Source organism: Sceloporus occidentalis, unplaced genomic scaffold, assembly GCF_023333645.1.
Source record: "Sceloporus occidentalis isolate IW3139 unplaced genomic scaffold, rSceOcc1.0.p SCAF_62, whole genome shotgun sequence".
In the NCBI taxonomy this organism is placed as follows: domain Eukaryota; kingdom Metazoa; phylum Chordata; class Lepidosauria; order Squamata; family Phrynosomatidae; genus Sceloporus; species Sceloporus occidentalis.
In genome coordinates this window covers 1088788-1116467 of record NW_028317042.1, presented here as the reverse complement: position 1 = coordinate 1116467, position 27680 = coordinate 1088788, and the positions used below count along the sequence as shown (strand labels likewise).

At 42.1% G+C, this 27680-nt stretch overlaps 1 protein-coding gene across 3 annotated transcripts; it reads left to right on the top strand.

Moving 5' to 3' along the window:
* Positions 1–27465, top strand: LOC149287274 (cryptochrome-1-like). 3 transcript variants are annotated; one of them, XM_089493096.1, is made up of 13 exons: positions 1–158; positions 18922–19030; positions 19217–19359; positions 19718–19902; positions 23427–23515; positions 23806–23946; positions 24315–24626; positions 25018–25169; positions 25634–25836; positions 26190–26291; positions 26537–26626; positions 26794–26862; positions 27362–27465. In XM_089493096.1, exons 1-13 carry the CDS (start codon positions 1–3, stop codon positions 27463–27465), a joined length of 1857 nt encoding a protein of 618 aa, XP_089349222.1. The 3 variants fall into 3 exon arrangements, with proteins under 3 accessions (XP_089349222.1, XP_089349224.1, XP_089349223.1); XM_089493098.1 differs by lacking the exon at positions 26537–26626 and having other exon boundaries at positions 1–152; XM_089493097.1 differs by lacking the exon at positions 26537–26626.
* The last annotated feature ends 215 nt before the right edge of the window (positions 27466–27680 follow it).

The window sequence follows — 27680 nt, the reverse complement described above, 5'->3', positions numbered from 1 at the left end:
ATGGGGGTAAATGCAGTGCATTGGTTCAGGAAGGGGCTGAGGCTTCATGATAACCCAGCTTTAAGGGAGTGCATCCAAGGAGCTGATACAATCAGATGTGTGTATATTCTGGATCCCTGGTTTGCTGGATCATCCAATGTGGGCATCAACAGGTGGAGGTAAGTAAAACTTTTATATTCATCTCCCCTGACTATTTAACCTATACATATGCTGCTTTATTGCTGATCTGCAGGGGGCTAAAGTGCATTTAGGGGCAGCCCTTAGGACAGGCATGAAGACATGCCTATCCTAAGCCTGAAGCATCCAAGGGGTTAAAAGACCTGGAAAGGGTTAAATGTGACAGACGTAGGGTTTCGCAATAGGTGAAATCTGTTAGAATGTATAGATCAAAAAACCTTTATGATCTCATTAAAAGAATAGCAAATTGCAAGGGTTAATTAATGCAGGATATATATATATTAATTAGGATATATATATATTTGTGTGTGTGTGTGTTAATCCCCCCCCATATTCCAATTGTACAGCGCCGTGGCGTATGTTAGCACTTTGTAAATAAATAGTAATTATGATCGTAGTAGTTCCGAGTTCCTCCTGTTTATTGTTTTTCCATTGATCTGCTTTTAAAGAACCGTAGCAACACTGTATCGCGCAAGTTCTCCTTCCAACCATTCAGTGGATTTCCCCTTAACACGTTTTGTATATTAAAAAAAAAACAAAAAAAAAACCAAACACAGCCCGTCGCTTGGTTACGTTAATATCCGAGGTTTGTACATTAATGAAACTGAGGCTTTTCACGTAGAAATATGGATGCTTTTGGGAATCTCCCCGTTTGGCGTCTTTAACTATTCCCTTTCCAAAGAGCTCCTGTTTGAGTCATAGTTCCAGCCAAACCACACACAAAAAAAAGGTTATGGCCGCTAGCCTAGCGTTGGATACGTTTCAGAGCGCGGGTCACCGGATTGTACACGGCCCTAGGGGTCCGGTGACCGTTTGGCGCCGGTCTAGGTCATAAAGCATGATATTTTATATTATTATTATATATATTTTACATTTTTTGGGTTGCTGATCTGGCCTCCGAGTTGGAAACCGGAACATGTGGGGAACGGCAGCGACGAGTTATGTAAAAAGGGTGTGTGTGGTTTTGTAACCCTTTCTATCCCAGCACAAAGCCTGAAAGCCCCCAGCAGCTCCGTGTCCCGGGGCAAATCACAAAGTTCTGCTCGTTTGTTCTATTTCTGCGGTCGACTTCACCGGTTATTATAATTTTTTTTTATTATTTATTACCTCTATTTTTATTTTTGTGGCGGAGCATTGTTCGCAGGACGACAATCCCCCTCTTCCCACCGTTTTATTCAATGCTTAATTGCCTAGTCGGATGCGATCTTTCGAAGTGACTCACGCCGCGGGCATGCGCGTCGGGAACGGAGCTAGCCAACTGGTCACTGTTATGTTAGCAGCAGTTCCTAGATATTGTGTAACAAAGTGCGTATAATAAAGGTCATTTCCATCACGTAATTACCGCCCTGGATTTACAAAAGAAATGTCAATTTTCCCCCTTTTTTAAGGCCGGTGATGTCAGTTGCCGTTTATTGTTTTCAGTAAGCGTTGCTTACATGAAGCAGGCATGTTCTTCTATGCGTGTGTGTTGCTGTCAAATCATGTAAACGGCACTCATGTTTTAACACGTCGGGGACATCGAGCCGCGTCTCATGTTATGCAAATAAAAGGTGCTTGGTGTTTCCGTGTAATCCCGTTTTATTCGGCTTTGGTTTTAATTTAGTTTCTTCTTGCGTAAGACGGGTCGCTCTGTAGAATAAAGTGTTAATGTATCCCACGGCACGTTCTCCCCGAGCTGAAGAGTCGCTGTGGCGGTTTCCAGAAGAGAAGAGAAGGCATTCCCTTCGACTTATAAAAACTCCGTCTAGGCCTAGAAGGTGCGACCGATGGGTTTGGCCTCCGACCGACGTTCTGCTGCTGCTCCTGTTTCATGCAGATCGCTTTGTCGCTTGTTGTAATGGGAAGCGTTTCTCCATTCCAGCTCCAGCTGGTAGGTTGGATCATACGCTTTCCTCATCCGCTTTACTAGGAAAGTTTTCAGGCTTGTAAGATGCCGTGTCCGTTACCCTAAGGCCTTATTATTTAAGGACGGACTGTAGCGTTTTGGGTTCAAAGTGTTAACCTTACTCCATGGGTGACCGGTCCAAACGTGGGCATTTATCCCAGAATTACGCCCAACGTGCCGTGATATATACAGCCTTAAATACTCCAGTACAGACAGACTGGGTCATGTTTAGCAAATGTGGAAAGTTGCACCGATTGCTATGGTGACTGCTTCGCTTATAGAAACCTAGTCCCTCGTATGGGCTATGAACATCCGTGAAGAAGCTCCTACCGCTCTGTGGCCTCCTCTGCTGTTCTTCTGTTATTGTATAAACTCGCACCGCGCGCTACGTATACTTGAGTGTTCCTTTAAGTTATTGTGTTACGGACTCCACCCCGCCGAAGGCTCCTCACAAGACGGGGTGCGAGCTGCATGGAAAACGCGCTTCTCTACGCTTCCGAGATCATAACGTGCCCATCACTTACAGAAGAGAACGCTGGTTAGAGATGCGGAAGGACTTTATATTAGGGGGTTCTTTTTCTCTTTGTCGACTGCATTCTATAGAGGTTTGTAATGTCTCTCCATGGGGGGGGGTTAAAAGGGGGGGGTTAGAAGACTGAGGAATAGTCGCCAAGCCCACCAATATTTTGGCTGTAAGATTATCTGCTACGTGCCTGTTTTTGTGTTGAGTATTGTTTTTATTCTTTGTACACCCGAGCTCGCTGAAACTCACGTGGGCCTAAAGGGTTAATACTTTCTTAAGAGGTTTCCTCTTCCGTATTCTGTTTTTGAGCACCAGAAGATGATCTAGAACTTTTTCCACTTACGTTTGCGTTTATGGGGGAAATTTATTTTAGAAATATTTAGAGAAATTCCAATTTATTTCCTAAAGGGCAGCTGAGGGAACATTTCATTTAGGTATATTTCTGACGATTCATCATGAAATGCAGGCGTTCACCTCATACGTTGATCCTGGTCAGGGAGCAGCCTGCTAAACCAAGTGCTGAACTTTGTTGACAAGGACCCCTTCTTACCTGCCACCTTTTACTAGCTCAGCTGATGGCCTCATTTACGGAGTGCCCCCATACTCATGTTATTGCATCCCGCTGATAAGATCATATGCCCCCGTCCGTGTGATTTGGGCAGGTAAGGTCAATTCTTATCTACCACCAGGTTCTATGCTGCAGGAGGTGAATCTACAAGCTAAGCCAGGGGCAGGTCATCATCAAATTAGAAAGGAAAAAGCACTTGATTGGGCTTTGCAGAGTTAAAATAATCCCTGGCATTTTAGGGACCACGTCTTAACGCGGACATGCTACCTTCTCATATGCTCACCTTACGTGTTGACCCGATTTGTGTTGAGTGACCCCATACTCACGTTGTCACGTCCTGCTGATGAGCCGATATGCCCCGTCAATACGAATTGGGTGGATGAGGTCGATTCTTGCTTTTTTCAGTACTGCCATCACGTTCCGGGGTACTGGAGGTGAAGATAAAAGGTGATTGAATAATTATCGAATTAGGCTTAAAGGTCACGTGATTGGGTTTTGCAGGAATCAAAAAATAATCCTAATCGTTTATCATTTGTTATTCAAATATAGAAGTTTGAAGGTGTTATGGGTCCATACTTTTTTCTTGAGCTCTCCTCCGCATCCCATGCCGGTTTGACGTCAATTCCCAAGTATCATTTGCTTCTAATATTTCATTCTGTTGGCTGTTTTGGCACACTTATTATGGAAACATTTCTTGTAGCTATGCTGAAGGTACTTGGGCTGTCAGCCAGACACATAAGTTACATGTATTTATCCAGACCCATCGTTTTTATGAAGAAGACTATGAGTAATGGTACAAAATAAGGTTGAAAGATCGAGGTAAAGCCAGCTCACCTTCCATTGTAGGACCGCTAGTGATGTTGGGTAGAGTGGCCAAAGTTTATGTTGGTGTTTCTGGCTTCCCTTCATTAAATTAAAGGTAATATTCTATAAAATAATGCAATAATCAGTAAAACTTTTTACTAAAAGGATCTACATTTTGACATGTATCTTTAAACCAAGGCATGCTTGATGTACGGGCCTACTGTGAGTCCCTAGGTCTAGAAGGTGCCAAGATTTCTTTTTGTCGGACGCTAACTTTTAAATTCTCCCTACAAACCCCCATATGTTTGTGGACCTAAACTTCCCTATAGCAAATAATTAAAAACTTCACTTTTCATTAATTATTGAGTGTGAAAAGAATTGTCAATAAAACAGCCCTACTTCCACCCCCCAAAAATTTAGCTCTTGGACATCAAGTTGTAATCAAGTTGGTCACCTTAAAATATCTCTTCTTTTAATGAATAGACCTGTTTGACTCTGTACCCCAGCATGCACCTGACCCCTTACGTAGCGGTCGGCAGACTTTAAATAGCGTCTTAAAACTTCGTGAGATGGTAACGCGACATATAGGGAGATATTTTAGACGACAGATGACTTTTCCTTGCAGCTGGATGGACGAGTGTTTTTCATCTCGACTCACGGCTGTTGTTGAGCGGGGAGACAGCCGTGCCCCATTTCTGTAAACACCGTAATAAATTGTTCTGTTAAAAGCCGCAAAGTAAAGTCATCAATCATTTGTTTCGTCTACAAAAAGATTAACGTGTCCACCATGGTGGCATGGAAGGCTGGTCAAAATCACACCTGGATGTAGGCTCACCAATGTGGAACTAACCAGCTAGGTTAATAAAAAACATTTATATTAGACCTTTTTCGAGTAGCTGCTGAAGTGTTTTGGTCACGTGGTCCTTGATGGTTTTTATGTAGGTTAATCAACCGCACCGCGCAGGTGCATTCAAGGTGATGCATGTACCGTACACCATTATGTGCTTGTTTTTTTGTTGGAACCTTTCCCACTCATCGGGCTGGAAAAACAAAACCTGCTTGTAGACCAGGAGGTAATAGAACTATGATTTATGGGGTTCTGATGGTTTTGAGATTGTCGTATGACTTTGTTTTCTTCTTCTGGTCATCAAGACAGCGAGTGGACCACTTAACCTTGACTGGTTGACCCCAGAGGGGACCTTCTTCTGCTGAAACTCTTATGATACTCGGGCATGCTGCGGATGAGTAGAGTTTAATTAAATTTTTTTGACGTGTACTTTGTAAACCATCATGTCAGAGGGTAGAATAACCTGAAAGTGCTGATGGATTTCACCTCTAATACATAGTTTTCTTCTCGTTTGTTGCAGCCTCAACGAGAAGCCTGATGTTCACGTTTTTTGTGCAAGGCTCATAAATATTCAGCCATGACTTTTTTGTTTTGTTTTGTAAAAAATATGAATATTTTATTTAAACCCTGTAATTATAATATTCACCCATGCTTGTGTTTCCAAGCACATGGCCTTAGAGCAGGGGTGTCCCAAGTTTTTTCTGCAGTGGGCCACTTCATCAGAATTGTATACGTGCGCGGGCCGCACTCATTTTTCACTGTGACAAAAAATATGGCCTTTAATAAAATATGCAGATTAAAATAAAGTAAATAACACAAAACCTTTACTCTTCCTCTCACTGATTTCTGGGCCTTGAAAGTTTTGTGACTACAAATTCAGGATTCCCTAGATTTATTCTAGGGATGAACTAAAATGAAAATTCTGGACCAAAACATTCAGGGTTCACTTAGCCAAAACCGAAAATGACCCCCACCTTTAAAAATAATAATAAAAACTCACATGTTTAATAAAAGTAGGTAACACACAATTGGACAAAATTAGCAATATGACTTGGCATGATAGGAGTGTGATTGCTAACAGCAATCACACTCCTATCATACCCAGGCAACCAGTAAATGCTGGTACCTAGGCATGATGGGACAGTGCTCGCTGTGATTGCTGTTAGCAATCACACTCCTATCATGCCAAGTCAGCCAGTACATGCTGGTACAGGGTGGCTGTAAGTGATGTGCAGACCCCATACTGCTGGCAGCATCACTACACAAGGGGGGCAGCTAGCTAGGTTTCAGCATATACTGGCTGATTTGGCATGATAGGAGTGTGATTGCTAACAGTAGTCACAGTCCCATCATGCCTAGGTTCCAGCACTTACACATCCATCCAGTAAATGCTGGAACCTAGGCATTATGGGACTGTGATTGCTGTTAGCAATCACACTCCTATCATGCCAAGTCAGCCAGTACATGCTGGTACAGGGTGGCTGTAAGTGCAGACCCCATACTGCTGGCAGCATCACTACACAAGGGGGGCAGCTGGCCAGGTTTCAGCATGTACTGGCTGACTTGGCATGATAGGAGTGTGATTGCTAACAGCAATCACAGTCCCATCATGCCTAGGTTCCAGCACTTACACATCCATGCTATCGCACACACACAGACACACATTTATTCATATAATCATTAATTCACAGATTCATTCCCTCAATCACACACACTCATTCAAACACCCTCCCCACCCCCTTACCTGCACTGCAGCTCCTCTATGCCGCTCACAGACTTCAGCAGGGGGCGCGGCCTCCCTCTGCCTTCTCTGCTAAAGCACAGAGGAAGTAGGATGTCACGTGAACTCCGCTTCCTCTGTGCAGTCCAGAAGACCCTCCCACAAGTAAGTAGCAGGGCTTGAGGTGCGGCTCGCGTAAGATCGGTTGCCCTGGCTGCCGATCTTACGCGGGGCGCACCTCGAGGACGCCCCTGCCTTAGAGTATGCTCTTGGCCCTTTATTTGATGTTCTTGTAAAATGTCTCCTGTTTTTATTATACTGGCGATACCCCTGAGGCTAAAACCACTGTAAACCCGCAGGACACTCTCCATGAGTATGTATGGCAACATTGCTAAACACCCCAATAAAAAATGGTTAAAGGGACCGTTTATGGTCCTCACAGCCCTACAGAAGAATAATGCATATTAAAATACCCTGTGAGTAATTTAATATGCCTTCCTCCAGAATGGGGGGGGGGGCACTTTTTTCGAGGTAGAAGCTGCAGATTCGCTAAGCCAGCACTGGAGTGGACTGGTTGCGATTATATACCGCGGTCGGCCGAAGACACCTCCTGCACAGAAAATACCTGGGGGCAGGCGGAGGGGCAATTGGGAAGATCGGCAGACTTCCCCCATTCTAAGGGGACACCGTGACAATTTAAAGGGACTTCTCCGCTATCATATGGATTAAAGATCAGGAGGCTTTTGTCATAGGATTGATCAAGTTGACTCTCATGGAGCCTCTTGCTTTGTGATTCTCTATAGTCTCCCCGGATCCAGCATGCGTCGGAGTATTTGGCGAGACACTTTAGGTTTTCCTGCAAAGTAAACCGGGATCATTTGATTTTACGAATACGCGCTAAAGAACTTGAACAAATATTAGATTTTGAAGCCATAAATTCCTTGTTAGTCCTGGAGATGCTTACATCTTTTTTTTTTTTTTTTTGTCCCTAAACTGGCTCAGCTTGAGAAATCCAATTTAGCACCATTTAGTTTTCTGAGCTCATCAGCGGAGGTCTGCGTAGTAACTTCTAAACGGATACATTGTGTCCTAACACAACTCTCCTGTTATTCTCAGAACGCCTTTATAAGACACAATCATGTTTTTTTGAAAAGGTCCGGCCGTAGTTTTATAACCCCTACATCATTTTAAAAAGGCCAGTAATAGGGGGGCATGGTAAATGTGCATTTTAATGTAGCTATCGGAGTTTGGGAGTTTGTATATAGTTCCTTGTCTGCTTCTTTATTTCTGCTTTGAATTCTGATTCTTAATGTGAGATTCTTAGAATGTCTGCGTCTATGCAAACATTCCCTATAGCCGGCTTGTGTGTGTGTGTGTGTGTGTGTGTATATATATATATATATATATATATATATATATATATATATATAATTTTTTTTTTATTTTTGTGTGCAAATACTTTTCTTTTTGAAGTTCTATTTGTTGTGCCTAATGAGCTTCCAGTGGATAGTTGTTTTTTTTTGGTATAAGAAGACATCCTGTATAGAGGGTAAGAAGCGGCCAGAAGGGGGACACAGAGACCCTCCTATCTCTGAGCATGCAGTCAGCGCTGCGAACAAAAATGCAGTTTTCTAGCAAAATGTTTGTATGAATTGTTGACTTCAGCACACAAACCAGTGTAAATACACTTTCTGGTGACAATGGCAAAATTTAGGAAAACGTTCTGAAATCTACTTCGTAATTCTAGAACAGAACCATTGTTTATTTTATTTAGCACCCTCATATTCCGTAGCGCTGTACAGTCATGATGTTTGCTGATACACCTGTTTATCCGTACCGGCGATATAGGTATGTATTGTCAGGTGAGATTCTGGTTCTTTGTAGCTTTAGCCGAAACCGTACCAGGAAAACATCTGTGAAGATACAAGTCCTGTGATGATCAGAAAGCTGAATTTCCTTGTCGCCTATCCGTGGTTTTGGCAAGGAACAAAGAAAACGTTTGAGGAGGCAGCCTTGATGTATGCGTCGTTACGTAGGTGCCGGAGAAGCTTTCCGTATGTAAAGCCTTTGAAGCAGCCTTGATCTTCTGATGAAATACAATAAGAGTTCCCAAATGAACTGAGGTCATGAAGAATACCTTCAGCAGGCTCTGGGTGGTGTACCGGATTATGTAATTTGTGTTAATTCCGTAGTGTGTGTACAACTATGTTACAGCCCTAATGTAAGATTTGTTTGAATAGGCGTAAGGATGAATCCTAGTGTAAATCACAGTGCAGGTGAAGCATTTTATTATTTTTCCCGTGTTATCACTGGCAGTGACATAGCTTCAATTTAGAAGACCAAACCAGCCATTGGCCAGTGTAGTGTATCCATTCCAACCATAAAAAAGCACCGTTCTTGATTCCATCCTGGTTGGGATTGCCCTGTTTGTGCCACTCATTCCTAAACTTTCCCATCTACCGCCGCTGCTTGGAATCTCTTCCATGTGCCCGGAATTCCTTACCCCAAGAAGAATCGCCTCGATTAAATCCAACCCCCCCCCGCGCCCTATTGCTCAAGACCCCTTCGTTGTTCGGAGGCGCCAGGTATAGCATCCTCGCGGAGTGTGCCGCATGTCTTCCTCACCCCGGGTGCCTTAAACAGCAGGCTTATCACAAAAAATATTTTTTACAAAATCCTTTTTTGGTACTGTGTATGCAGTGTATAATTTCACTCTTTGTATCCTCACTGCATTAACAGGGCATTAAACTGCATAGGCTGAGGCTTTTTCATCCTGCAATTTTCCATAATTCACCAGGTTTACTTAGTAATATTCAAATAACCCCCTTGCCTTAGTCTGGGAACATCGTGGCCTTAATAAAGCTAATGTGCTTTTTCAGTGTACACGGGGAGACTCATGATCATTTATGGCCACATTACACAACCTTTTTTCTTTGGCTCTGGTTGTTTACAAACATCCATTGCCGCCCCCCCCTTCCCAGCTCCATTTTCTTGGATATTAAAATGGTTTCAAGCCTTGTTGGTTCTGTGGTTTGGACTCTAAAGTGCGCAGGTGGATTAGGTGTATATAGCCTTCACGTGCGGGTATGTGTGCATTGTGAGAGTCACCTTTTTGTGCGCTGAAGCACACCCCTTCTATTCTTGACAATACCCAAACAAGTCTTTTTTAGGTCATGTGACATTGTTAGATGAAATACGTTTAAACCTAGGTACAGGTAGTAGTATCCAGTATACTGTTTATCGGCTTTGTCTGTGAGCCCTGAAAAGCTTTGGAAACCCTTCTGATGTAGGCTGGAGTGTTTCGAGATCGTTGTCTCGTATGACTTATCTCGCAGTAAGCAGACAGAAGGATAGCCCGATGTTCTCCTGCAGAATTCATGATTCCTTCAACGATGGCAACTCCTGATGTCGCAAAGCATTCCCAAACCGTGACACTGCTACCACTATGACGGCTGGTATGGGGTTCCTAATGTTAAATACAGTATTTGCTTTTCGATAGACATAACAGCGCCTGAATCTCTCAAAAAGCTCCACTCATCTGTCCTTAGAACTTTGTTCCAGAGCTGTTGAGTAGAATCCACTTTCTGGGTGATTATATGCAGGACAGCCACGTATAGGAAGGTTCACTACTGTCCCAGATCTTCTCCGTTTGGTCAATATGGCTCTGATAGTGGTTCGGTGATGTCTCGGAGCCATGAAAAAGGCTACGTAACACTTCCCAGGCTAATGTGCGTTGGTGTTTGTTTCCAGGAATGCCTTTTGAATGTAGCATGATGTGAATTTAGCACCTTGCAAAAGCCAACATTATATTTATATTGGATGGGTTTACTAAATACTAACCAAGGACTTTAAACATCTGGCCGTAATAATAATTTCATTGTGTTTACTTGGGGTCCAGGGGCAATAACTCTTCGACCTCAAAGACTGTGTGTTTCATTACCGAGCACATCAAAGAAATAAAAGAATCATTAAACTTTGTCATTTGTTCTCTCGGGCTCTCTGTATGGATCACAGAGCAGACAATCGGACAGGGGGCAAATACTTCACACTACTGTACATATAAAGTGTAAGGAGATTATTACTGTAACAGAGGAAAGAAGAAGGTAACTCCATTTCACAAAGGTCAGCGTGTCTGAGCCTGGATTAGCCTCGCTGTGTCCAGAATTGTGTGTCCTTGTCTGGGGATCACAAGAATGTTTCCGTACAGACTAAAAGGTCTTAACTGTTGGCGACACGAGGACAAGCTGACCTGCCCCACGATTCTCCCTGAGAAAGTTTAGTTGTATTTTAAGATGATCATCTGGCACAGGAACTGCGGAGGCGAAAAGAAATCAAAGCAAATCTTTAAATGACTGGAAAACTCTGCGGTTTTGGACATCAAATTGAATGCGCTAAAGTTTGGATCCAATCAGGCAGAGTTGCTGTATTGGTGTGATGTACGCTTAAAGTAAGAATGCTTTCAAACGTAGATATGTTAGTCATTTAATTTTATCATTTGGCTAAATGCAAAGTGAGTGAACAGAAGAAAAAATAAATCAAATCAATATTTTGTATGACCGCCCTTTGCCTTCAAAACAGCAAGGAAACTGCCTTCTGCTGCGCCCAAATATTTGAGCTTCATCAGTCCAGATCACCTGCTGCCATGTTTCTGCACTGCAGTCCCTGTGTTTTTGTGAATAGTTGAGTCTCTTGATCTTGTTTCCACGTCCCCGCTATGGCTTTTTGGCCGCAAATCTTCCATGAAGACCACTTCTGACCAGACTTCTCCAGGCGGTAGATTGGTGTACCAGGGTCTCGCTTGCCAATGCTGAGTTGATGGCACTGCTTGACATCTTCCGATTGCAAAAGGGATGTAAGCACGATGTGTCTTTGATCGAATGCAATAAGTTTCCTCAACATTAACGTTTCTTTGTGCTTCTTCAAAAGAGCGTTGGCTGAACCCCTGGAGACCCCTGTCTGGCTTGCTGATGCGGTATCACTACCTTGTGTCTTGTTGCTGTGCTCGGTGTTGCCATGACGTATGACTTTTGACATTAAACTGCCTTCAGCAACCTCACCTTATTGAGTTTGGCTGCTCCTCAGCCAGTTCTGTTCCTCCCTTCATAGCTGTTTCTGTGTCCGTTAATGATTGCATCTCAACCTACATATTAAATTGATCGATGGTCTTATACCCAACTGCCTACAACATCCCTGACTGTGCCTAGAAGAATTGATGCTGTTTTGAGGGACAAATATTGATTTGATTTTTGAAAGCATTTTTTACAGTTTCGTTTTTTTTCCTCACACCTGCCTTAAAGTTTTGCACTTTTATATGTTTTTAAATGTATCTACATTTATTTAAATTTACATTTGAGATTAGTCTGCAAGGTGTGTTACATATCAAAAGTACAAATTGTTTTGATCAAGCCGTTCAAGATCTAATTTCCTGTCTTGGGTACATTTTCTCCTGAATTCTTTTATTCTTCTTTAGTTTAAACTGAGATCCCACATTTCTCGCCTTTGTAAACAACTTCAGCTTATTGATTCCTGGCGTATTCTGAACCCCATTGAAAGAGACTTTACTTTCTACTCACACCCACACAATTCTTTCACAAGGATAGATTATATTCTATGTGCAGCATCCCTCTCCCAATTCATCCACAAGGCCCAGATACTGGATATTCTTATTTCGGACCACGCTCCAATTATGTTATCTTTCACATTCCGCCCCCCCATACCCTCCTCCTTCAATTGGAGGATGAACCCTTCACTATACAAATCCCAGGACTTCTGCTCCAGCCTAAAACTGGCTTGGGCAGAATATGAGGACAACAATGCTGAACATAAACACACTCCGATTCTTTTTCTGGGATGCAGCTAAAGCTACCCTCAGGGGCCATATAATTTCCTATGTTACAAACAAAAAACGAGAAACCGTAACCAATCTCAATAAATTAAGTGCTAATTTATCAAAGGCGAAGAGGAGACTCATTGTAGACCCTTCTCCTCTTTCTACGACTGCCTATACACAAGCGAAATTAGCCTACGACACTTTATTACACAATGCTTCGCTTCTAAATATTCGATATAGAGAAGCAGATTTATTCCATCATGCGAATAAGTCGGGCACTCTCCTATCAAAATTAGTGAAATCGGTCACAACACGATCTACCATACCGGCCATTAGACTCGGGGATGGCTCCTTAAGTACTTCCTCTTGGGATATTAATCGCACCTTTGCAGATTATTACCAGTCACTATACACCTCCAAGACTGTTTCTGCAAACTCAATAGACTCCTTCTTGCAACAAATAGACCTACCCTCTCTTACACAATCCCAACAAGACCACCTAAATAGGGACATAGAACAAGCAGAAGTTGATAGGGCTGTAGGAGGTCTCACGCTAGGCAAGGCTCCTGGTCCCGACGGTCTCCCAGCAGAATTTTATAAAATCCTGAAAGAACAAATAACCCCTTCACTCACCTTAGCTTTCAACACTTCTTTTACTACATCTGAGGTTTCCCCTCACTCCAATATAGCTCGTATAATTGTCTTACACAAGGAGGGGAGGGACCCCTACTCTCCGGCTTCTTATAGGCCAATCTCATTGCTAAACTCAGACTTCAAGGTTTTGAATAAAATACTGGCAGACAGACTCGCATCTTTCCTCCCCGCTATTATCTCTCCGGTTCAGAAGGGATTTATAAAGAACAGACACTCAGTCACAAGCGCCAGACACATAATAGCCGCCATTCTTAAAGCACAATCGACTCCACATGTCCCTCACCTACTACTAAATTTGGATGCTGAAAAAGCATTCGACAATATAAATTGGCAATATCTTTTTTCCCTCCTTCAACTTCAAAACTTCGGTTCACCCTTCATTGCATACATCAAGGCCATTTACTCCACCCCCAAAGCTTTTATTACGACTAATAATTTGAACTCCCCTCTTTTCACTCTAGGTAAAGGCACCAGGCAGGGCTGCCCCCTATCTCCGCTCCTCTTTAACCTGGCTCTAGACCCTTTTCTCCGCCTTTTATTGCAGTCACCATCTTATCAAGGCATTCAGGTGGGAGATCGAGAGATGAGGGTGACCGCATTTGCGGATGATATGTTGCTTTTCGTCGGGAATCCTTATACTACTATCCCTATCCTGCTGTCTTACCTGACACAATTTGAACTAATTTCTGGGCTCAAGATAAATTTAGATAAATCGGAGGCATTGTGGTTGTCGGGACCTAGACCTCCCGACGATCTGCAATCCTGGCCTTTCCGTTGGGCCCGAACTTCCATTAAATACTTGGGAATTGTTTTTTCTACAGACTTATCCAGTTTATTTGACTTAAATATGCTCCCCATCATTACTAAATCTCTGTCGGATTTAAAAGCTTGGACCACTCTTCCACTTAATCTCGTTGGAAGGGTAAATCTCATCAAGATGGTCATTTTTCCCAGATTCCTCTATTGCCTCAGCATGCTACCACTAATAATATCCCCACGCGATATCAGGAAAATACACAACGCATTCTCTCGCTTTATATGGAGAGGAAAGAGGCCCAGAATTAGCTTTCAGAAACTGACACAACAAAAGTCCAATGGTGGACTAAACCTTCCCAATATCAAATTATACAACATTGCTTGTCTTCTCCGGTTTGCGAAGGACTGGATCTCTCACACTGACCACTACACTGATTGGAGACGCGACCAAACCTTTTGCTTAGAGTGGAGCTTAAACTATCTCTTACACGCTCCCACAAGAGACATCCCAGTCTCCTGTCGCTCTAATCCCCTTATAATGGCTACTATACAAGCCTGGCGTAGTGCCCGTAGGTCGCTCTATGGCAACTCTGCCTACTCGCTCTTTTTGCCTCTCACTGGCAACTGTAAATTTCAAGGGCTGAGTCCAGACACCAGATTTCAGAGTTGGAGGGCCAAGGGTATAAACTTATTAGCAGATATTTTCAACCCATCTTCCGGGGATTGTCATACATTTCCTTTCCTCAAGGAAAAGTACTCCTTACCTCCTTCCCATATATGGCCGTATATGCAAGCTAAACATTATCTACAACAAACCGTACGCCGTATACATCCCACCCAAAGGAACCATATATTGGATTTGCTTCTTAATCCCTCATACTCAGGCAAAGTCTCCATATCCACTCTATACAGGGCGATTTTCCATCCCCTGAATTATTCCGATTCCACATCTGGCATCACCAGATGGTCTACTATCCTCCATACTAGCTCTCTCACTACACGTGATCTATTACAAGCTTATACTCGTAGACTGAAGAACCTACAAGCCTCTTGGTTCCATGACGCCACACTCAAGTTGCTGCATAGAGCTTACATATCTCCAAGACAGCTATCCACATTTACCCCCCATACACCATGGCACTGTTGTAAGTGTGCCATGATATCGGCTGATATGGATCACTGCTTACTTACCTGCCCCAACCTTCTCGCCTTTTGGAGGTCTATGGGCCGTGTCATAGGCACCATACTGGGTGGTGATCCCATTACTATGTCTTTTGATATTCTGCTGGGCATCTATGATTCATTAGAGATCAGGGGGAGGTACAGGATAGTCTTGCTAGACTACTTAATACTGATAGCAGTTAAATCTATTTTGGATCACTGGCTAAAGCCGTTAGCTCCTTCTTTATCTTATTGGAAGAATAAGGTCACTAAGGCCATGTTTCTGGAATGGACTATAGTCCTACGCGATAAGGAGGGACGTGGTGAGAAATTTTATGAGATGTGGGAACCGTACATACTCACCCTGCCATCAAAACTGCAACGTCAAGTTACTATGGTCTTTCAGCATACTGTATGGTTTTGTTCGCGGGTATTAACCTCTACCTAACTAATGGTGTATATGTCTTGTCTTCCATCGCTATGTTGTGAATCATAATCTACATGCGATACAATGGCTTTTGTTGCTTGGCCCCTTGGTCGGACGAAGCGTGGTACTTGCATATACTTCTCCTGGTCTCGGTCTCTTTCGTTTACTGTTATTTTTCATTTCATTTCTTGTCTTTGTTAATTTTTGTTATTTTCTCAAAAACACAAAAAAAAAAAAGCACAAGTGTTTAGTCTTATCTCTACAATGAGTTACGCTGCAGTTTTGAGTTCACTGCGCATTCTTTGTATACATGATATGATGCCTTGGCTGGGTTGACCCCGCATACTCTGTAACTCCAATGCGACACCAACTAGATGTGACTTTACCTTTACTGTTATCAGATCTCTCCATTCTGGACTGTCGATACATTTACTTCATGTTGAACTCAAATGTTTTACTAATGTATACGCTGTGCTTGAATAAACAGTTTTGGAAAAAATTGAGATCCCACGAGAACATTTTGTCTTCATTTTCTCGGCTTCTCCTTTAGCGTTCGGAAGTCGACGGTTTATGGTTACGCTCGGTGCTAACGTAAGCTGTGAACTAGGTCACCGTACAGGGAGTCGCCCTCTCCCCTGCTGGTTGCTGGAGTGATGACCTACTTCCAGAGATTGTTCCGACATGTTGAAATAGTTTTAAATGGAAGCCGACACAATGGACGAAAACAAATGTCTTATACAGGTGGCCCGAGTCTCATCTAAATCTGGGGCTACAAAGTGTGCCGCTTAAAATAGCAAACTATTTTGAGGTTTTCTTCCCCTAAATCGTGTCAGCCTATTCCAGGGAAAACCCTGTGCAATTATTGTATTCTTTTCCTTGGAAGACATGTAGGTCAAGGTTGCACGTGTGGTCCTTTTTGTATTTATTTTTGTTGTGTGGTTTTTTTTTTTTAGTTTTTTTTTTTTAGTATAAATCTGAACGCTGGTCCATCTCGCCGCTTCCCTGCTGCGTGTTATACAGGTCAAACGGCTTTCATTTTCATAAGTTTATCTTTGGAACTGTAGTTGTGTTGGGCAACGGGCAGATGAAAAGACTTTTACGTGTAAAATAATGATAATAATTTTAAAATGGATCATGTAGGCCCCTTGATAAAGTAAGACCAGTCTACTGGACAGATACTCTGACTCTTTACGATACTGCATGAGGTAAGCAATAGAATGGCTCAGTCTCATTCAGCAAGCCAGACACTCTGACTAATAGAAGTCTATGGAGGAACGGACTTCATCAGCGTCGCCATAATACATCGCCTCAGTGTGGTGCTGGGAAGGTCACCCAAGATATCACAAGACTGACAAGTATGGCGGCCTCAAGGTAGTTTATTGGAAACAAAATGAAGAAAACCATGTTTTCCTCGATGCTAAGCTGCTGACATCACTTTTCCTCCCTGTCGTGAATGTAGAACCTTAAACCTGTTATGTTGTGTAAATCCCTGTAAAGAAGGGTGCGTTACAACTGCCATGCGGGCATCCATTATAAGATGGGGCTGCCGTGATGTCTACCGGGACGTCCCTGGCCGTCACTGCCACCCTCCTCGTAGCGAAAGCCAGCTTACAAGATGGACAACCGCTCCGGTTCTCAAAGTAAAGGTTCCCAAAGAACCGCAACACCAGCCGGGGGTGAGAGAACACTTAAGAGGGACTGGGTATAGTCTATAAAGCCACTTTACCATGGGAAGGGAAATGGACATAAACATGAAAGGGTTAACATAATGGCACCCGACTAATCTCATGACACATGCCACAAGGGCAAATACCCAACAGAGGTGACAGGATTACAGATGTTACACTGAAATGTAACACTAGATGGTGTGTTATACACTTAATACACACAGAAATGGAAATAAGAGGCTGTAAATACCAAATATAACAGCTAAACCCTTTGCAAGTTAATATTTAATGGTGGTCCAGCGTGCGTAAGACACCGTTACATGCTCTGAAGCCTGGCAGGTGCCCCCCGTGTGCCGCGGAGCTCCTTCTTCCGCAACGCTCGGCCGTCATTCTAAACACAGAAAGGTGCAAATTAAACTGTGGTGCGTTCGATTTCGAGCTCGGTGCGTGTTCGTCTCTTTTCCTTCCGTAGCGTAAGATTAATTGCATGCTGGCACCTTGGTAATAGGTGCGTGGAGAGGGGGTCTGTGTGTGGATACAGAAACACAACATCTTGTTCTAGGGCAAGCAAAAGCTGCTTTGTCAATCCAATGAGTAATTAATCTCCCGTGTCACATCGCCAGATGCAGAACAAGTTTTTGGGACGGTGCCCATGTGCCCTACGATCCCATTCCCTTCCCGCTTATTTAACCCCTTAAGGAAAATGGGCGGTCCCTAAACCCATTGAAAACAATGCATTTTGCCATTAAGGGGTTAAAATAAAGATTCTCCGCAAACCTTCATACAAAATATCCAATATATACGTTTTGTAATCCATAACAAAAAAAAAAAGTACAGCTAACTACAGTATATAAAATGTTTGCTACTTTTTATATTGTTTTTACTTGTTCTTTGATTGTTGAAAGTAATCGAGTCATCTGTGCAGAATTAAATTAAATGGAAAAGACAAAAAAAAAAAAAAAAGCTTTCTGCTCCCTTTTTTGTTACGTGAAACCATGGCTGTTGACTTAAAAAGTGACGTGGGTTTTTATTACACTGCCTTAAAGGAACGCTCCAGCCACCCTATGAACTTTAATGCATATGATAGTCTCTTTAAGAGTTTTGTGGCGCTCCCCCTTGCAAAAACCTTACCCCCCCCCCACCAACAATATGGCTTCCAAGAGATGTTTTGGACTGAACGCATCTCACGTTGTGTGATATATGTACCACCGGTCCACTCCAGTAACGATACCCTCCGTGCGCATCCACCGAACCACTCTAGATCATGATTATCTAAAGAACATTGTTTAAAAGAAAATGGAAATAACAATTAAGAAACATCGCTGGCTTGCTTTAAAATGCCATATTTGTGAACGTTCTTGCCCAGAGACATTAATTAACTGGGGAATTGCCTCGTTAACGAGGTTAATTCTTCTGATCTACTCTTTACGGCTCTTTACCGTGTCGGGGAAGTGTACAGACGTGGCGGCAACAGACACCGTCCATACATCAGTGCCTTATCCAAATAAATCAGCATTCTAATCTATAATTCAGACAGAATGTCCCATCGGGTCATTTAATAATCTGTACATGCCGCGGAGCAGATGCTGATTCCACGTACGGTGCATTAAATGGGTTTGTAGGTCAGACTGTGTTTGTTTGCATGCGCGTGTGATGCGTCGTTTCACGCCGGGCACATTTTGTACTTTAACTTTTTGTAGTTTTTTTTTTTTATGGACTACAAACATAAGTAGTGGACATTTTTAACCACTAAATAAATAAACATAATATATGTTTATTTAGGTCAGGTACTAGCCACAGGGTGCTATAGGTTCTTTTCTCTATACATAACCCTCAATGTCTTTGTTCTCCGCTTGTTGTGATCTTCATTGCTAATTAGTTTTCACCGTTCCATTTATTTAGGTTTCTGCTGCAGTGTCTGGAGGACCTGGACTCTAATCTGCGGAAATTAAACTCCCGCTTGTTTGTGATCCGCGGGCAGCCTGCTGATGTCTTTCCTCGGCTCTTCAAGGTATATTCTCCTCGTTAACCCGCGTTCATCGACCTAGTCTACGTAAACAGAAATGTATTTACGTGCCTTTTTCCGTCTATACCGAGGAGTAGGCTATTCATAGAAGATGTAGTTGTTGTGGTCCTTCTTCTTCGTTCTATTTAAAGAATATAAGCACTGTTCTCATTAACCAAATCTCTTAATTAGGAATGGAAAATCTCCAAGCTGTCCATTGAATATGACTCCGAGCCGTTTGGAAAAGAGAGGGATGCGGCCATCAAGAAGCTGGCCAGCGAGGCTGGCGTGGAGGTCATCGTCCGCATATCACATACGCTCTATGATCTGGACAAGTGAGTTATTTCAGTGACGTCGTAACGAATCGGTTGTGTGTAGTGAAGGCACCGCTCTATAGTTAGTGTGAGTTGACGACACATTTAGAACCCTAAGCTTTTAAGTAAAGGAAACGAGGGTAATCGTGTGGCTTTTAAACCCGCAATGGAATTGTCCCCCAAGTATGGGAAGCTCCTGGCTTCTTGAACACTTTTGCTGGTCGGAACACATCGATACCCCAAGTTCTCCATCGCATATATTTGCTTGAGTAGTAGACGGAATTCCTTTCGTTTTACTTGCCTGTGAAAACTTCAAAGTATACGTTTCTACGGCCAAGACGTGGCATTTACAGCGTTGACATTTATGTATGGTCTTCAGGATTATAGAGTTAAATGGAGGCCAGCCGCCGCTGACGTACAAGAGATTCCAAACGTTAATCAGTAAAATGGAGCCCCTGGAGATTCCTGTTGAGACCATCACAGAGCAACTGATGGAGAAATGCACCACCCCGGTGTCAGACGATCACGACGAGAAATACGGCGTCCCTTCCCTGGAGGAACTAGGTATAGTATTGCATATCACATGTGTATCCCATCCGAATGTTACGTACCTAGGGTCGGATCTTAAAGTAACTTAGAACCGTCCAGGCTGTGTGTGTGTGTGAGTTTTGAGAGGTCTAGATTTCTACCGGTTGGGCTACTCGGGGGGGCAGAGTTTAGTGGAAATGGGAAATTTTATGGCTGTCCGAAATACTAGAGGTACCATTGCGACTCTTCTATCGCTACAACTAATAATCATCCATGCTTTTACCGATCCATTCAGTTCTGTAAGGATTTTGGATGTTCCTCTCCAAGCTTGAATCCGCCATCATCCTTACGGATTGCTTCTTTTCAACACATAATGACTTAACCGACTATCGAAGGGTGTTGTTAGCTGCCGTTTTACGCCCCAGTCTTTCTGCCTAATTTAACAGTTTTTTTGTACACAAGACGTTAAACATCACGTTTCTTGTCCTGAGACTTTTAAACGCTTATAGGATTTCTTGGAGCAGCACCCGTGCTTTTCTGTTCCCGATACTCTACAGAAAGCATTTTTACAGATACTCTATAAAAATTAGAATGTCTGCTTCCTTAATCGCCGTTTTGGTGATTGTAAGGAACTCTATTTTAAGAATCCATTTTTTTTCCTGATACGGACTATTGAAATGCCAGAAGTGCTATTACATCTGGAGTAAATATTAGCCAAATATATAATAATATTGAATAAATATGATATTTTTATTTACTGTAAGTACACATTGTGAGTGTGTACATGCTGAAAGTTCATCGTTAGAATGAAATGGACCTTTTTTATTAGGTATAAAATGTTAATAACTTGGATTAACACTTTCAGCTCCCTCAAAAATCCTTGGAATCTCCCCAGTATGTCTCGCTTGGGGAGTATCATTTTTAAATCGCTAAATTGTTTGTTTTGTTTTTTTAAACTTCTTGTTCTTAAACTTGTCATTGCTGAGCTATAATCTCCAATGTTTATGCTGAGCTAAAAAAAAAATATATATATATTATGGGACGTAATTCTTATGTGAAAGATCTATATCTAAAAAAAAAGTAAATTTGATAATGCATTTTCTTCGATTTGTAATCTGCAGTTTTATAACAACATAACTTTTGAGCTATTTAGCCAATATCTGCCATTATCTGGCTTGCTTCATTATAAACTGTTATTAATACTATAAAATATTGTTGTCGTTTTTTCCACCGTAGGAAATTTTTAAGATAATGTATGCCTTTCTGTGTCCGAGGAAATGTTTACATTTTAGGATTGCCAGTATCGTAACGTAAAAAACAGACTTCGCTCTGCCCTCTGCAAAATATACTAAGTCCGTGGGCTTTGCGGACCACATTGCAGTGTATAGGAGCATTTTTCAATTAAATTTGTAATATTTTTTATTAATAGGCTCCTTTGCCAATTTTTTTTTTATCCCCCCCCCCGTTACCCGTCAGTGGCACATGCAATTGACTTTGTCCCATTTGTAAACCTTGCTGGAATTTATTAATTTCAAATTTCTGTAATTGCGATAAACATCACTGGGTGGTGCATTTCAGTCTCCTCTCTGACTTTCCCTTATTTTATTTTTTAATTTTATTTTATTTTTTTTCCTTTTTTTTTTTTTTTTTCCCCCCCACTGCAATATTCTCTGCTATGTGTGTCCTGACTTTCGGCACGTACCGTTAAAATCGGCATAATGTGCTGCCGTTATTGGAAATGTTTCAAACTTTTTTTTAATGTGGGCACAGTACTATAGCTCTTGTAACTCAATTTTCCTTCCTTCCCCCTGGACTTAGATATGCAAGTATTTAGGTCAGACTTGTAGATGTATAATTTTGAATATTTTATAAAAAATATATATATAAATAATTATATATATTAACTGTTTAACTCTTTGGTGCCACTTTTACCAGCAATGGGATGCATGTCGAAAAAATCTCACTCCCGTTTTACAAATAATTTCATTTGAATGCAATTATTCTCCATTTAATAGCCGATGATAGCTTTTTTTTTTTTTTTTTTTTTTTTTTTTATAAATCCAATGATGGATATTTAAAAAAATAAAAAGTGCAATTTTGAAAATGTTTGTCCCATTACGAGAAGGCATTTCACTGAATTGAAGAATATGCATTTTCTAAATGTGCAAACCTTAAAAATTTTATTTTGTTCTCCTCTCGCTTCTGATTCTCGAGCTTCTGGTTTCTAAACTACGTAAAGTTACGTTAAAACTACGTTTATTACGTCAGTGGGTTTTTTTTATTTCATTTTTTATTATTTTTTATTATTTTTTTAACAAATGACAAAAATAGCAATAATTTTTGATTTTCTTCAGGAAAAAAAACCCCGCCAAGATAAAATTGCATTTTTATTTTTTTTTTATATTTTTTTTCTTACCAAGCTTTTTTTGCCAGGACTTTCAATTAGACAGGTTGGTCTCAAACCCTTTAGGCTGCAGCCTGACACCTATTGGGTTTCTTTGGGGGCTGCAAGACACAGAAACTGGAAAAAAAAAAATGGTGGTTGCGTCACTTCTTGTGATGCCAACTACTCCCAAGTATGGCCGGACGGCGAGGAAAATCACAGTGAGAACACCCAGTGAGAAGGCGGCACAGGTGGGGTCGTTCATGTTTGTAAAGATAGCCCACGTTGTGGCGGGGCATCTCCCGTATGTCTACACCGCGCGCCCTCGAGAAAAAGGCGCGTCCCGCTGGACCTAAGGGATAAGCCCATGGACCAGCGAAGGACTCGATAGTGTTTGTTTGTTATCGAACTTGTATTATGTTTTCTACCAAACAAAACAAAATCTCCTAAACCATTTAAAAGATGTGACGATCAAATCTCATCTTAACCCTATTCAGGACTGGCTTCGTTTACACTGGAACGGTACTTGAACTGGGGGGGGGGGGAATAGAGAGAAAAAAAAACGCACTAGAAGAGGGGGGGTTGGGGCTGTTGTTAAGTGTTTGTATTCTCATTAACCCCTTAATGACAAAGCCCGTACAGGCTCACAATGCATTGTTTTTAATGGGTTTAATGCCTTAATGTCCTGAAGAGGTTAAAAAAGAGTCCTCTATTTCCCTTTTAGATTTAGTAGGGGGGTCTTTTAAATACCTGGTTTGGGGGGGGACCTGAACCCTGTAAGTCCTGAATAGAGTTAAATTTCGTTGTCTTCTTAGAATGTGTTTTTTGTCTGTCCTGATACTTACTTTAGTGTTGGAATAGATGCTTTGTACAGAAAAAAAAGAAGCATAAAAACAATAAAACTATCCCCAAAAAACTAATTTAAAAGTATAGCCCTTCCGCACAGGAGTCAGATTTTGTCGGCTCGTGTCCCTTTGCCGGAAATGGAACTTATCCTGACTGCTAGCCCCAAGGAGTTAACAAATCTGTTGTCAAGCAGGATGTATACGAGCGAGGGCTGTTCTTCTGTCCAGCGAGGAGTTGCACCGCCTGTTGTTGTTTAAATGTTCACGGGAAGACGATGCGTCCGTGCGAGAAATGTAAGGAATTAAAGTCTTGGGTGAATCTCCTCCTTTAGGTTTTGACACGGAAGGATTGCCGTCGGCTGTGTGGCCCGGCGGAGAAACGGAAGCCCTCACTCGTTTGGAGAGACACTTGGAGAGAAAGGTATGATCGTATAGATAAGCTGTACTCTATAAGTAGTCTTGTTTATCGGTTCAGTATAAAGCCCATACGTTTCTCCCGTTGCCCACAGAGCTTTGTAGTCACCTTTTTTCTTCCAGTCCTGCAGATCTACCAGTAGCCCAAATGTAGCATTTTTATAAAATAATAAAAGAAAAAAGGAACGGGAAGCGTTTTGCGGCTTAACAATCATGGTTTTTTATCCATTCAATTCCTGGATTTTGATGCATTTTTCATGTTCTTTTTATTTTATTTTTTTATTTTTTTTTTTTTAGGCTTGGGTGGCAAATTTTGAACGTCCTCGCATGAACGCTAATTCTCTCCTTGCCAGTACCACGGGTCTGAGTCCCTACCTCCGATTTGGATGTCTGTCGTGTCGTCTGTTCTACTTCAAACTAACAGATTTGTACAAAAAGGTAAAGTTCCGGGGCTTGGTAATTTACCAAACTTCCAAAAAAAAAATCTATTCCTATAAACATGCAAACAAACGTTTAAAAAAAAAAAAAAAAAAAAAGTATCAGTAAAGGAATATGTGCGTTTTTTACTCCATAAAACATTTTTATCGGGTTAAAATTAATCAAATATTAAGCGAATATTTCTACCCCTTCACTGCCGCTCACACTGAGCTCTGCACGGCTTAGGAGCCTCGGGTCTTGAAAATTATCACTAAATTGTCATATTTGAAGGCTAAAAAAAGGTTTTAATAGGAATGCCGGGCGTAGCGCTGCTAAATCTTAAAAATGTAATGTCTTAAATTTTTATTTTATTTTTTTCTGTTGCATAGGTGAAGAAAAACAGCTCTCCTCCCCTCTCTTTATACGGGCAGCTCCTGTGGCGTGAGTTTTTTTACACTGCGGCCACAAACAACCCTCGTTTCGATAAAATGGAAGGGAACCCGATCTGCGTACAGATCCCTTGGGACAGAAATCCAGAGGCGCTCGCCAAGTGGGCCGAAGGCCGGACCGGCTTCCCTTGGATTGACGCCATCATGACCCAGCTTCGTCAAGAAGGCTGGATCCATCATCTGGCGCGGCACGCTGTGGCTTGTTTCCTCACCAGGGGCGATTTATGGATTAGCTGGGAAGAAGGGATGAAGGTAATTTGTCCAAAGCGATGGTAAAAGCCCTTTATCTATAAAGGATAACCGGGTCACAGATATCTCGACCCTTCCGTACTGATGGATGCTTTCTGGTTCCACTAGCAGCAGCTGGGGGAGGAGTTAAATAAGACTAACCAATGAGTGTTCCCGTTTTGTATGCAAGATAACGCATTGGACGTAAAACGGACCTTGACGAACTTCATTTTCTTCCACCTATTTTTTCTTTAGCATCGGCCCTTAACGAATCGGCCCTTAACTAATCGGCCCTTAATAATTGCTTGTTAATTGTGTCATGATCTAAGTGCTGGATAGATGTGCCCTGGGGCTTTAGTTTGTGGTCGAGAAGCCATTTAATCAAAGGTTTCTGCTCTTTCCGTTTTCTAAACAGGTGTTCGAGGAGCTGCTGCTGGACGCCGATTGGAGCGTTAATGCCGGCAGCTGGATGTGGCTGTCCTGCAGCTCGTTCTTCCAGCAGTTTTTCCATTGTTACTGTCCCGTTGGATTTGGAAGGCGGACTGATCCTAATGGAGACTATATCCGGTAATGAATCCCATCCGATGCGGGTCTCCCCAGACTGTGGCCTTCCACAATTTGTATGACTACTGCTCCCATTATCCGGGAGACGGTGTCCTGTTCTACCTGTCATTCATTGGATATAACGTTATACATTTCAGTGTACAATATGCAGGATGAAATGCTTAGTCTGTATCTTACTTTAAATACTGTTGGTTCCTGGGAATGTCCTTTATTTTGTTCTTTTTATATTATATATATAATTTTTATTATATTATATGCACCACCTGGGTTACCATAATCTCAAAAAACACAAAAACATAATGTGTGTGTGTATATGTATATATAATAATTTTTATTTTTATTAAAATCTATATTTACTTACTATAGAGTGGAAAGCTTTTTTTAACGTGTAAAAGCTGAAAATTTTTTGACTGTTTCACGTATTTATGATTCTTTTTTTTTTTTTTTTTCTTCCTGTTCTTATAAAGACGCTACTTGCCCATTTTGAAAGGGTTTCCGCCAAAGTACATCTATGACCCGTGGAACGCTCCCGAGGGGGTTCAGAAAGTTGCAAAGTGCATAATAGGGGTCAATTACCCCAAACCGATGGTAAATCACGCCGAAGCGAGCCGCCTCAACATAGAGAGGATGAAGCAGATTTATCAACAGCTTTCGCGATACAGAGGACTCGGTACGTTTCACAGCCTTAGTTACGCCGTCTCCATTCTCGTCGTAGTTTGTACATTGTATCGCGGTGAAGCGCCCATTTTCCCCTTAAATGGGGGGGGGTTTCCCGCTGCCGTCAGTGTGCAGTTCTGGCCGCGTCCCGCAAAGGGAAGGCTCCAGGTAGCCGGAGCCCAGAAGTTCCCAGGTATGGACGCGGCCCTGTACTGCTGGCTGTTGTTTGACCGCAATAGTCCGGATTCTTGACTAGCTAAAGTCAACTTGATGCTTGCTGAACTTGGCTACTATCTGCCAGTAAGGTTTCTTTCCACAATAACCGTTTTTGATTTTTTTTCTATTTTTATTTTATTACTTTTTCAGGTCTTCTTGCATCAGTGCCTTCAAACCCGAATGGGAATGGAAACGGTGGATTGATGAGCTATTCTCCTGGAGATAGCTTGCCTGGCTGCAGCAGCAACGGAGGTAATGGCGACAAACTTCCATAAGTAGACTGCTTAATAGATTGTAAGCTCAGCGGGTCAGAGCCTTCTTTAGTTTCGGTCCTACTATGCCTTAACATGTGTTTATCTGCCAACAAGCATGGTTGGTTTAAATAGCCTTCACGTTCCATATTCAGTCAGACAGCCCTTTAGCTCTAGTGGGTCCAAATACCGAGAGACGGGTGCCGGAAGATTGCGATGCTGACGTCTTCCCTTATATTTGAACAGGAGCTCACAGCGGAGCCATCGAGGGGAGTGCAGCAAGCGCCCCCTGCGCGAGTCAGGGAGACTCTCATCCCGGGGCTGGAGCCATTCAAGGTATTTCAGCACCACATCATTCCGCTAGCGTAATAATAATTAATAATAATAATAGTCATCGCTGGCGTAAAGCGCGTGAAAGTGATTACTTTCAGGAAACTGCAAACGGAAAGCTCATTTACGGTGAATGTCTGCAATAGAAGCTAATTTAATTGTATCCCTTCTAGGTTACTGGCAAGGGAGCAGTATCCTGCATTACAGCCACGGGGACGGCCAGCAGTCTTACTTAATGCCAGGTACTTAACATTTCCATTAAAAAGGTTTTGGAGGAGCATTATGAAACATGCCTTGTGGGGGTTTGGCTGGATGTGATTAAGCAGATCTGCCCCTCGCAAGCCTGCACATTGCGGCGTATGATTAACAGCCGGTGGGAATGCTGAAGACCACTTGGTACAGGCTTCTGCCATGATACGGCGTGCTTGTAACCTGTTCAGTGCCAGAACGGTCTGAAGCAAATTAAAATGCATTAAAAGATAGATTATAAATTTTATATATATAATCTGTAGTCTAAATAATAAAAAAAAAAGATGTGAAAAATACTAAAACACTTGCTAAGTTGGAGATCCCTGCGTTAGTTGGAGACAATGCCGTCGTAACACAATGTACAAAATTTGATAAATATCTCTGATTTGTGCCACTGTTTTGGGGTTTGTTTGTTTTTTGTTTGCATGCGATGTAGCATTCTTTATTTTTGTCATAATGAAAACAATAACGATTTTGTTTTTCGCTTCCCAGGGCGGAATCATCTTAATTCTGTGGTGTCCTCTGGAAAACGGCCTAGCCCAGAAGAAGAGACGCAAAGTGTCGGCCCAAAAGTACAGCGCCAAAGCAGCCATTAACTGTGTAAGAGTCGAGTCTGAACCTTAGTTAAACTCTGTTATGCAGCTGCTTTAACCCATCGAGTGCCAGACAGTTGATCAGGCCACTTCTACCCTTTCTAATTATAACCACTACCTTCGGCTAACGGCATCCTATTTAATAACCATATTTATTCAAATCTGCAGGACAGAATAAAATGTTCTACTTTTTATATGAATGTATAACCACTTGTTTA

Excerpts from the sequence above, each read along its gene's own strand:
- LOC149287274 (XM_089493096.1), top strand. The coding sequence starts at position 1 with ATGGGGGTAAATGCAGTGCATTGGTTCAGGAAGGGGCTGAGGCTTCAT. Across the intron at positions 159-18,921 it reads GTGGGCATCAACAGGTGGAG|GTTTCTGCTGCAGTGTCTGG; the intron begins GTAAGTAAAACT and ends CCATTTATTTAG. Across the intron at positions 26,863-27,361 it reads GCAGTCTTACTTAATGCCAG|GGCGGAATCATCTTAATTCT; the intron begins GTACTTAACATT and ends TTCGCTTCCCAG.